The 13,186-nt window shown below is 32.3% G+C and overlaps 1 protein-coding gene across 1 annotated transcript; it reads right to left on the minus strand.

The window, feature by feature from the left end:
- Positions 1 to 407: 407 nt before the first annotated feature.
- LOC122023239 (stigma-specific STIG1-like protein 3) lies at positions 408 to 782 on the minus strand. Its single transcript, XM_042581312.1, has one exon. The coding sequence runs from the start codon at positions 780 to 782 to the stop codon at positions 408 to 410; it is 375 nt and encodes a 124-aa protein (XP_042437246.1).
- Between the last annotated feature and the right edge of the window lie 12,404 nt (positions 783 to 13,186).

Here is a 13,186-nt window from a genome sequence, read left to right on the forward strand (position 1 = left end):
GTTCTTCCTACCTTACAGATTTTGTGTCTTATATAAGAATCTAGCTAGCTTTAAAATGACTTATATATATATGCTGAAAACGTATTCCATCCGCATCATTGTTTTCGTTCTAGCTAGTACAAAAGCATATATTTTTGCATGCAGTAACCATTATTTGGAATTTTACATTGATCAAACGAAGGAGAAGAACTTAATTTGTCGAAATGAAGAAGATTGCATGCATAAAGTTTAAGTATCATTATTAATAATTATCAGTACAATAACAAGCTTGCGTATTAAGTATAAATTCCTTTTAGTTTAATTAAACAATGTTGGACGAGCAACGGCGAATACATACATATATATTCGATCATTTATTACCATATTCAACAATTAATAGTGGGTGGCGTGCGGGCGACGATGAGCAGCTACGATGCGTAGTTACAAAACCCATACGTGCAATTATGGCAGCGCCTGAAGCAGATCCCGCAGTTTTTCGTGTCGAACTGGAGCGCCACGCACTTTCCGCCGCAGCAGCGGTAGGCGAAGTCGCACTCGTGCCCGCACCGGCCGCAGTTGAACTCGTCGCTGCTGGTGTCGACGCACTCGTCGCCGCAGCAACGCATCCTCTGCCTCTGGCAGATCCCGCGGTTGATGGTGCACCTCCTCCCGCCATTCTCCGGGAGGAACCGGCTTTGCCTGCCGCTACCTCCGCCGATTTCGCCAGCCGCGGTGGCCCACAACGCCAGCAGCAGCGCGGCCACGAGGAAGAGCGCGGCGTCGGCGGCGTCGGCTTTCCCCATGCTGAGCCTCGATCAGCTAGCTATGAAAATGCGAAGCAGGGGTTGGAATTGGATTGATCCCCAGTTGCGAGCGAGGGCGTGTATATAATGAGGAGGAGGGGGAAGACTGGAACTCTGGAAGGGCCGGCGATCGCGAGTTGAATTGTGTGCAAAAGGTTAGAGAGCACTGAAAGCAAAGGCGGGAAGAGTGGGATTGAAGGCGTTTGGAGTTGAAGCTACAGGGAGCTAGTCAAACGATTTTGAGGAGGGGGAGGCCATCGGGCCAGTTGTAGGTCAAGTAATTGGCAAGGATTAATAACTTGCCATACAAGGAATTAAGTACGTGCATTAAAGGCTCGTTTCCCGTTCAAAGGTCTTAGGCATCCACATGCTTAATTGGCTGAGGGAGTTCCTTCGATTTGGACAAGGAGTGGCTCCGTGCTCACCGAGTTCTTCCTTCAATTTTTTTTTAAATTAAAATGTTTGTTTTTTTGAGTTTTTTTATTAAAAAAATGGGATCTAAGGAGTTGTTGAAAGGTTTTTCTATAGTAAAGAGATATATAAGATTTTTTACTTTTAATGTGTCGTTGATGTTAAATCAAAGAAGCTCTTAGAGAGCTCCCATAATTGTGGCTACTCTCATTTGCCTACCTTGAGCTATGTATAACATCATGGTAAAAGATGGGAGAGGCTCTTAATGCAATAAGTATTCAAATCTGAATCGACAAGAAGGGATTGGATTTTGAAAATCATCATCCTCAAAAATTTTCTAAAAAAGGAAATTTTAGTCAATAATAGAGGATAATCCCTTAAACATCTAAACATATGCTTTATATAGATAAACCCTAATTCATAATGGGCAAAACTACCAAAAAATACTTTAAATATAAAAAAATAGAAATTGTCAAAAAACAATAGTAAAATAGATATTTGGAGCGTTAGAAAATGCACTAAACATTATTTTTCAAATCCAAAATTTGACGATTACGGGTTCCACCTGATAACAAATTTAGGTCTTGGAACGAGTTTCGATTTAACTCAAGTAGCACCTCGTTTTAATACCTGAGTCAAAAGTTTTGACCTTTTAAATTTTGAGAGGTTTTTTTAGGTTGATCTTGTATCAAAATCTCACCTATGACTGAGTCAAAAGTTTTGACCTTTTAAATAGACACATTACATCTTGTGTGTTTGAAAAACTTACGATGTTAGACTATCCGTTAAGATCATCTCTACGTTTCTTGATTTACTAAAGCCGCATTGACCACCTCGTAAGAATTGAATACTTAAAACATCCACATCAATTACCTTATCCAAAGATTTTACTTTAAATTTTGGATAGGATAATTAAAAAATCTTTAACTCAGCTACCCTATTCATTCCCTAAATTTTATATTTATGAATAGTACTTCTCTAAATTTAAGGAATGAATTTAATTCCCTAAATATTAAATAGGAGTGAGAAAAAAAAAGAAAGTTAATATATGGTGTAATAAAAATGGATATCTAAATTTAATAAAATAATTTTTTACCTTAAATTATATATTTTAGATAAGAAAACCAATGTGAATGCTCTCACATTATTTAAAAAAAAATCAATTCATTGCTTCGATTTGAATGAAAATCAAAAGGTAGGCATTAGTTTATGGTCTTTTAATAATCAAAAGTTAGCTAGCACACACCACTCGATTAGAAAAAAATAATTCTCGATGCACTCGATTGCTCACTTGTCCACCAAGAAAGTTCTACCGACAGACCAATCGATTCATTTAATCAGTTATTTTTGTTTGGCGGTGATAGATGAGCTCTTTTTTTTCTTTTCTTTTCATCATTCTCATCGAAGTATTTGTTTTTTCACTTTTCTATTTTTATGCATTTCTATTTTAGTCTGCGAATAATAGTTTTGACCTTTCAAACGCTCACTTAGATTTTATTTTTTAGTTCTTTAAGTCTCATGTTGACCAATATAAATAAGTTCTATGTTGTGTTCATTGAACCTCTAGAATTGTTTTATATCTTTATTTTTAAATTATGATTAATTTAAATTCATGTGTTAGTTTAATTGTGACTACATACATGTAATATCTTTATTTTTAATTTTCGACCCAACTAAATCTCTAGAAATTTTAAAATAAAAAACAGTTTTGCCCTTTCAAGCACTCAGTTTTTTTCCTTCCTTTTTTATTCTTTAAACCTTCTATTGGCCAGGTTTTACAAATAAGCTTTTATGTTCTGCTCCTTAGCTTGAACCTCTAAAATCCTATTGTCTTTATTTTAAAATTGTAATTAGTTAAAATTATGTAATATATTTGATTAAAACTAATTTCAAACTGTAAATTTTATCAATGAATTCTTATTGTGTTTATTAAACCCTTTAAAAGCCGATGTGCTCTATTCTATTGTGTAAGTACAAAAGGTCACCTGGGTAATGATATAACAGTAGAGGATCTTCTTTCACTTTTTTTTTTTTTTTTTTTTTTTTTTTTTTTTTTTAAGTATCTAAGAGCATCCACATCAATCATCCTAAACTAAACTTTTATCTTAAATTTTACATTTTGCATTAAAAAAACATCCGCATCAGGTACCCTACTCATTCCCTAAATATACATTTTATGAATAGTAATTCTTTAAATTTAGGGAATGGAATCCATTCCCTAAACATTAAAATACTATTTCTCTCTCCTCCCTTTAATAATAAAAAATTTCTCTTCCCTTCCTCTAATAATAAAAAATTTCTCTCTCCTTTATCTCTTTCCTCTATCTAATAATAAAAAATATGAAGGAAAGAGAAAAAATAATAAAAAATAAATATATGGTAAATTATAGGGAAACTAATGTATCATGTGGTGAAAAATAGATATCTAAATTTAATAAAGTAGTTCTTTTACCCTAAATTTTAGATTTTGGATGAGGATACTGATGTGGATGCTCTAAGAACTCAATCATAGCCTCGATAAATTAATAAATAGACTTTTTTTAATGAATGATTAATTTAAAAATATTAGGTTAATGAGTCCGTATATATTTCTCGATTTGTTCTGATAATTCGATAAAAAAAAATATTGGGCAAAAATCATTCCAAAATAAATCAGCCTATGCTGACTACTTAATGTACCACAAGTTCGTGTAGTAACATTAGCCAGCACATACATGGATTTAAACTATATGTATAAAAAAAATCACATGTGCTCCCCTCACTTCCGGTGTTTATTTTTGATTTATTTAAGTGTATTAACAATTTTAACTAAATGTGTTAGATTAGAATTCTGTCCGTGATAAATCAATCATGGTCAGTCTCAAATTCAGATAAAAGAGAAAAATTATATTAGGTTGTCAACTAGCATTAAAATTATAATAAATATTTAATGAATGAATCTATTAAATTATTATGCTAATACTAAGTTGTTTCCCAGAAGGAACACATTGCAGGGTCCAATTGTAACGTCTCGGTAAGGGCTGTTATATCTCCAGAACTCGGTGTAGTACTAAACATGCAAGAGCTCGCGTTGTAAAATCTAACTGTAATGTATCGATAAGGACCGCTATATCTTTATGAGAACTTGGGTGTAGTGTTAAATACGCAAAAGTTCACATCATAGGTTGGATAAAAACAAATATGATAGGAAAACTAATAATCTAAATTTGGAACATGGAGCATAGGAACCTTCACTGGTAAATCAATAAAGGTAGTAGATATGATGATTAAGAGAAGAATTAGTATTTTGTGTATACAATAGATAAAATGGAAACGCGATAAGACAAAATTGATAGAGAACTCGGGTTTTAAGTAATGGTACATAGGATAGAGTAAAACAAGAAATAAATTGAGTATTGTTGTAGATAGTTTGTTAAAGGATGAAGTTGTAGAACTAGTTAGAAAAGGAGATAGAATTATAACCCTTAAGATAATAATGATGAAAGAAACTATGAACATAATTAGCATATATGCACCACAAGTAGGATTAGATGAGCTATCAAATCAAGGTTTAGGATAACTTAGATGAAATATTACAAAATATTCCGTCAAATGAAATAATTATAATAGAAGGTGATCTAAATAGGCATGTTAGAGTGAAAAATGAGGAATATAAGAAGGTATATAGGGGTTATGGGTTTGGAACGAGAAATGAAGAAGGGAAAACTATATTAGATTTTCTGATAGCATGTGACCTTATATTAACTAATACGTTTTTTAAGAAAAGAGAAGAGCACTTAGTTACATTCAAAAGTGTGAATAATAAATTGTAAATTGACTTTCTTATATTTAGGAAGAAGGATAGAAAGATTTGTAAAGATTACATGGTCATCCCTAGAGAAAGTTTAACTACCCCGATATAGGTTAGTAGTGTTAGATATACGCCTCAAATATAGTATCAATAGAAAGAAGATATATACGTTTCCTAGAATTAAGTGGTGGAAGTTAAAGGATGAGAAACAAAATATATTTAAGGAGAATGTAGAAGTACAAGTATTAGTTAAAATATACGGTGATTCTAATATAACATGAGATAAGATTGTATCAAAGTTGAAAATAGTAGCTAAGAGTGTACTTGGTTAGTCAAAGAGGCATGCACCACTAAGTAAAGAATCTTGGTGGTGAAATGAGAAAGTACAAGAGAAAGTGAAGGAAATACAAATAACTTATAAGGAATTATATATTTATAAGAAAGAGAGAAACTTAAAAAATATACAATAGCCAAAAAAAACTAAGAGAGTAGTAAATTAAGCTAAGAATTAAACTTTTGAACGATTATATCAAATTGGATAAAAAGGGGAAAAAGATATTTATAGAATAGCTAAGTGAGAGAAAAGAAGACAAGAGATCTTATCTAAATAAAAAATATTAAAGATAAATGTAATAAGTTACTAGTAAACGATGGAGAAATAAGAGAGCGGTGAAAGAGGTATTTTCATCAACTTTTTAATGAAAGTTTATATGACCAACTTAACTTAGGTAATTTAAGTAGGTTAAATGAGCATAGAAATTTAAATTTTTATTGTAGAATTTAATCTTTAGAAGTAGAACAAGCTTTAAATGGAATGCACAATGGAAAAGTCGTTGGACCAGATGATATTCCAATAGAGGTATGGAAATACCTAGAGAAATAAGGTATTGAATAACTTACAAAATTATTTAACATGAGATTAAAAATGAAAAAAAAAACATGATCAATGGAGGATAAGTACTCTAATTCCTTATAAAAGAACAGGGGAGATATATAAAATTGTGTAAACTATGAGAGTATTAAACTAATGAATCATACATGAAACTTTAGTAAGAAGTAATAGAAAAGGATTAAGAAAGAAAACCACGGTTACCTAAAACAATTTGGGTTCATGCTTGGAAGGTCGACAATAGAATCTATACATTTTCTTAAATAATTAATTAAAAAAATATCTGGAGCAAAAACAAGATCTATATATGGTATTCATTGACTTAAAAAAAGATTATGATATAGTCCTAAGAAAAAATATATGGAGACTTCTGGAAAAGAGAGGTGTTAGCATAATATATATTAAACTAATTAAGGATATGTACGAGGATATATCGATTAGAGTAAATACTTCGGGCGGAGTAGTTGAAGAATTTCCAATAAAGATAAGGTTACATCAAGGATCAGCTCTAAGTCTCTATATTTTTACATTAATTATGGACGAACTCATTACACACATTCAAGACACAGTATCGTGATGCATGTTTTTTGCATATGATATTCTTTTGGTAGATGAAACACATGAAGGAGTAAGTGCTAAACTAAAATCTTGGCAGGAAACACTAAAAGGGAAAGATTTTAGGCTTAGTAGAATAAAAAAAGAATATATGGAATTTAAGTTTAGTAATATTAGACATAATGAGACAATGGTTAAGATATATAGGAGATGACGAGTTGTCTAGAACCAAGAGCTTTAGATATTTAGGATCATTTTTATAAAATGATGGAGGGATAGAGAGAAATCTCTTACATAGAATACAAGCAAGATGGTTGAAATAAAGGAGAGCGTCGAGTGTTTATGTGACCATAAATTACCTCTAAAACTTCAAGGAAAATTCTACTAAATCGTAGTTAGACCTGCTATGTTATATGGAACTGAATATTGAGCTATGATTCCAGCACATGAGTGGAAGATGAGAATTGTAGAAATGAAGATGTTAAGATGGATGTGTGAACATACGAGAATGGACAAAATAAGAAATGAGAGCATTAGAGAGAAAATCAGAGTTACATCTATTAAGTCAAAATTCTGAGAGATACATTTAAGATGGTATAGGCATGTACTTAGACGACCAATAAATGCTCCAGTTATGGAATGCGAAACTATGACAAACACGCATATTCAATAAGAATATGTATGAGAATGTAATGACTAGAGTAAAGACTTCAGATGGAGTAACTGAAGAATTTCTAATAAAGATAGGGTTACATCAAGGATCAGCTCTAAGTTCTTATCTTTTTATACTAATTATAGACGATCTCACTACATATATTCAAAATGGTAGATCCGCTACCTTAGCAGCCCCCCTAGTGCAGGCCCCACGGATATGGAGGGAGGTAAATGCAAGTACACAAGTCATAGGTGCATGGTGGGGTAAACCCCGAAGTCGTCAGTTCCTGAGAATCGACCCCTGAATCTCGGCATAGCCGAGGTAAATACCTCCCTTATGTGCTAGTCACTATTCCCAAGGCTAGTAGTTGCCCTTGATTTACCTCCTCTGTATTGGCTCGGGGACTGGTTGGCGGGTGAGCTGGGGGTGAGCGTATTCGCCTTTGCCACCTGAGAATCGACCCCTGACCATTACGCCGGAGATGTCATGCGCCCAATGTCTGCGCTATGCCCTGGGGCAACTCACTTCACATATTCAAGATATAGTACTGTGGTGCATGTTGTTTGTAGATGACATTATTTTGGTAGATGAAATATGTGAAGGAGTAAATGCTAAACTAAAATTTTGGCGAGAAATACTAGAATGGAAAGGTTTTAACCTTAGTAGAATAAAGACAGAATATATGGAATTTAATTTTTGCAATATTAGACATAATGAAATAATTGTTAAGATGGGAGAGAACAAGTTGTCCGAAATCGAGAGCTTTACATATTAAGGATCATTTTTGTAAAATGATAGAGAGATTGAGAGAGATGTTTTACATAAAATACAAACAGGATGGTTAAAATGGAGGAGAGCGTCGTGTGGTATATGTGACCGTAAAGTGCCTCTAAAACTTAAAAGAAAATTCAATAAAATCGTCGTTAGACCTACTATGTTATATTGAGCTGAATGTTGAGCTATGACTTGAGTATATAAGCAAAAGATGAGAGTTGCAAAGATGAGGATGTTAAGGTGGATGTGTAGATATATAAGAATGAACAAAATAAGAAATGAGAGCATTAGAGAGAAAGTTAGAATTACATCCATTAAGGGAAAACTCCGAGAAACATATTTAAGATGATTTGGATATATACTTAAACGATCAATAAATACTCTAGTTAGGCGATATAAATTTATGGCAAACACACATATCAAACGAGAAAGAGAAAGACCAAAAAAAGATTTGATTAGTAATAATAAAATTTATTTAAATATGGATGATAATATAGTAAGAGATTGAGTTTAATAAATAAAAAGAAATATATAATTGATAAGAAAAGGTTTCATTGTTATTATGGTTAATTAATCTAAACCGATTAAATTACATTAAAAAAATCTCTATTGAAATGCGTCCTATTCTTTTAGTTCTATTGACCGATGGTGAGGAACAATCCTGGTCAAATCAATCAAATGAATATAAATTATCCAAATTTTCATAAATGATCTTCTCATGTTCCATGTTCCTTGTTGACCTTCTAGAGTCATCGTCCTTATTATTATTATTTTTAATTTTGATGTTGAATTATTCTAGAGGCCGAAGTTTAAAGAAATTAAAAGAAAATAAGACACGAAAAAAATCGACAAATAAAAAAAAAATCATCCTCTCTAAATTTTATTTACAAAAGAATTTAATTTAATAATAAAAGATCCTCATAAAATAACTAAACATACATTTAAATAGATTATTGTATTATAAAATAATTTATAAAGACAAAAATACCCTAAATATTAAAGATCTCAAAAATTATCATAAATCTAAAAACTTATTAAAAATAGTAAAAGTCAATATTTGAAGCCTTCAAAAAACTCTAACTGATATTTTTTTAAATTCGAAAGTGATCAATTATGTCATCCGATAACAAATATAAAATTTTTAAATGAGTTTTAATTTAGCACTTAGATAGTCTCATTTTGATACTCGATTTAAAAAATATAGCCCGTTAAAGATCAACTACTCTTGGGTTAGTCTACCTTAAATTTTGATTAGTTTAAAATTATATAATAATTTTAATCATAATAGCTAGCAGAATCAAACTCTCCCTCCCCTCCCCGCCCATTATGTGTGTTGATAATTAGTGGTGATATGCCAAAAGACTAGAGGAGTGAAAAACACCTAAAATTACAAGTAGAAAATAATCGATTTCTCTTTCACTTTCGCAAGAACAAATAAATACTAGTGTTTCAAATCTTCCATATTAGTATGAGATATGCAATGGAAATATAATCACGAACAAAATAATATTTATAAGGTATTTAATATGGTCTATCAACTCAATGGATATTTATTGAGTCAACTTAATACAAATATAGAAGAATCTATTTTAGACTAGAGAGTTGCAATCAACTCAACATTCTAATTGATTAGAAGGCTCAAAGATCTCAATTTTGCTCGACTTACACCTTATAAACCCAATATAAAGCATGACGATAAACTAAAATCAAAGACTTTACAAGTCAAACTAAGTAGTCACAACTTAGTTAACCCATATCATTCCCTAATGATGCTATTGAAAAGTGTAAATCCAAATCATGTCACTCATAATTTCTTATAGTTCATCCTCTTTCAAATCTTCCTTTGTTGTAGTTTTACATTATTCAAGTCCTAATTTTTCAAAAGCATCAAGGCCTTTAAGCTAGCTAAACATGTCATCCTTTATTAATACTTTGAATGCATTCATTATCGTCACTCATTAGGACACATAAATTGCTCTCCTTGTTCTAGCTCATTTCATATTAGACCGTTAAGTCATCGAGCCAACTTAAGTGTACCAAGTTTATCATAAACTTGACCTGTTCTTAGTCAAAACTATATCATTATTTAAAAACAAGGGCAACATTTGTACGCATGCCCCTCTCGAGGATGATTAATCTATTTAAACTAATAAATTTTCTACTTTGAAGAATACCTATGAAATTTGTAAAAACTCACGAGCTGAATGTTATAAACTAAGGAGAAGATTTAATATCAACTGTGAATCCCGAGGTGAAGGTAAACAAGACCTTGTTAGGCGTGGTCACTGTACAATAATAGTTAATCCTGCTTTCCCTCATCGCCCCAGAGTCATCTAATAGTTAGGTCATTCAAAATATATAACATTTAAATCTTAATTGTAGTGTATCATAGAATATTTTTTCCTCCAGTTATAGATTAGATTTGATTATTTAGATGGATTTTCATTAACACTTCTCAATTTATTTTGATCATAAAAATCTTCTATAAATTTGATGATCATCTTCTAAATTAATCAGTTAAAAAAATTAAATACGGATCCCAACTTAAAAAAAATCTATCATCTAACAAGTGTTAGAAGCAATTTTAGTTAAATTAATTATACGAACGTAAATGGTATAAATTTAACAAATAATCCACTTATGTTTATTTTAAATATAGATCCGTTATATTAACAACCCTCCTAATATCGGTCCGAATATATGGATCTCATGTTCCCTTTAACCTGCTAAAGTCATCTCATCTTGATTATTATTATTAGTTTTTAATTTTAACTAGTTTAAAATTGTATAATAATTTTGATCACAATTGCTAAGTAGAAATCAAACTCCGCCCTCCCATTTTGTACGTGTTGATGATTGATGGCCATATGCTAAAATATTAGAGGAGTGAATAACACCTAAAGTTACAAATTTAAAATAATCAATTTCTCTTACACTTTCACCTGAACAAGTAATACGATAGTGTTTCAAATCGTTCATATTAAGATATGCAATAGAATTATATTTGATGCGGTCCAAATTTCCCTTTCCGCTCTTAGTCCTTCTGCTCTCTGTCCTCCTTATTGATCGTACAGTCCCATGGTTAGGTTATAGTATAGTAGTAGGATATTTCTATTTAAGATTTAATCTTTAACTATAGTAAATTTATATAAATTTTTTTTTCTAAATGAGGCACATAATTAAAGGATGCTGAATTTTTTAACTGCCCGTCATGAGCGATTCTCGATTTATCCTAGTGATCGATGGGAAAACTCCCAATCCATGGGTTCAGTTGCATCTCCATGGAACCTCCATGATTCTATAACCTACTAGCTGCTTTTGCGGAACTCCATATACGACCTGCTACATCCAAGCTACTTATCCGATTTGCAAGGACAACATTGGTGAGTGGGGGCTTATGCCGTTGGTTTTACCCCTCCGATACTTAAGTCAACGTAATGCTAAAGAAAAAGATCGCCTCCCTCGAGAGAGGCTTGAATTGGAAGAGAGAGATCTATTGGACAATCTGTTGCCGAAGATATTGGGAAAAATTACTGAATCAAGTCGTACTCGCACATGAGTTAATCTTGGTTAAGTGCATTGTGGGCCTTGAATTTGCACCCACCCCTGCGCACCCACATGGTTGGCAGAGTCTCAATCCCCATGCATATGTTTATAACATCAATGCATGAGTCATAATTTAAACTGACAATAGAGCCAAGAGACTTCTAATATGAGACTAAAAATCCATGCATAATAGAGTCTCTAAATCTCCGCCTCTTTATTACATTCACATTTCCAATAATCTTCCACATGAATGGAAAATAGGGTATGTAATAGTATTCAACAGTTGAGTCTAGTATAGGATAAGTAGGTTTTACCCTTCGAACCTTCCCTTGTAAAGATCTATTTGCATATTGATTGATAGTAGATATAATGTCCTTGAACTGTTCTACCATCTATGTAAGCATTGACAAATCTCACCCAGGACTCTCCCCGATACAACTCAATTCTCATGAATGTGTTCATTCTTGGCTATGAACACTTATGGTTTTGTGAGAAGCTCTAAGAATTATGTCTCCAATTCTCTTCGAAGCAACCCCACTTCTTTCTCACATAAGTGATCTCTTAAGAGTATTCCATATTACTTTACCAGATCATTAAAGTTATGTGCTTAACCTCCATCATTCATTAATCTATTGGATCGTTCCCCACAGTGAACAACTTTATCAGTACAGTTAGGTTGTCCCTTTGAACCTAGTTCTTAGGATCTCCAGTATTCATAGGTTGAGTTTCCTTTCCACTAACATTTCTCATCGGCATCAAGTTCATCCCTCGTGATGAACTTACAACTAACTCTCTGTTTAACCCTTTGGTTAGCGGATCTATTAGGTTATCCTTTAACTTCACATAGTCAATAGTGATAACTCCCGTTGAGAGTAGTTGTCTAATGGTATTATGTCTATGACGTATATATTTAAACTTATCATTATGCAGATGACTTTATGTCCGACCAATTGCCGATTGACTATCGCAATGTATGCAGATTGCCGACACCAATTTTAGCCATCTTTAAACATCTTCTAAGGATTATTGTAGTCATTCAGCCTCTTCATTACATTTATCAAGAGCTATAAACTCAGATTCCATCACAAATATGATTATTATGATTTTCTTAGAAGATTTCTAGGAAATAACTGCACCTCCAAAAGAGAATACATATCCACTCGTAGACTTAGAGTCTTTTATGTCAGATATCCAACTTGCATTGTTGTATCTTTCGATCATAGCAGGATATCTCATATAGTGCAATCCATATGCATGAGTATACCTCAAGTACCTCAGTACTCTTGTTATCCCTTTCTACTGTTCAACACTGAGATAACTCGTATATCTAATCAGTTTACTTACTATGTAAAGTCTGGTTGTGTACAATTCATCAGGTACATCAGACTTTCAATCACTCGAAAGTACTCTATCTGACAGATACTTTATCCTCAATTTTTTGATAGATGTTAACTCCTATCTATCAGCATTCGTGCAAATTGAGTATCACCTTTAGTGAATTTCTCAATAATCTTGTCCACGTAATGGGACTAACTAAGAACAAATCCTTCTATTGTTCTAAGAATTTTGATTTCTAAAATCATATCAGCTAGGCTCATGTCTTTCATTTCAAATCTTAAGTTCAACATATCTTTAGTGGATTTGATTAACTTATGATTATTGTCAATAATAAGTATGTCATCTATATAAAGGCACAAGATGACATAGTTACTCTCTGTGGCTTTTATATAGACACATTTATCACATCCATTGATCTTAAATCCACATTCCTTTATGATATTATC

Source organism: Zingiber officinale, chromosome 9B (genome assembly GCF_018446385.1).
Source record: "Zingiber officinale cultivar Zhangliang chromosome 9B, Zo_v1.1, whole genome shotgun sequence".
In the NCBI taxonomy this organism is placed as follows: domain Eukaryota; kingdom Viridiplantae; phylum Streptophyta; class Magnoliopsida; order Zingiberales; family Zingiberaceae; genus Zingiber; species Zingiber officinale.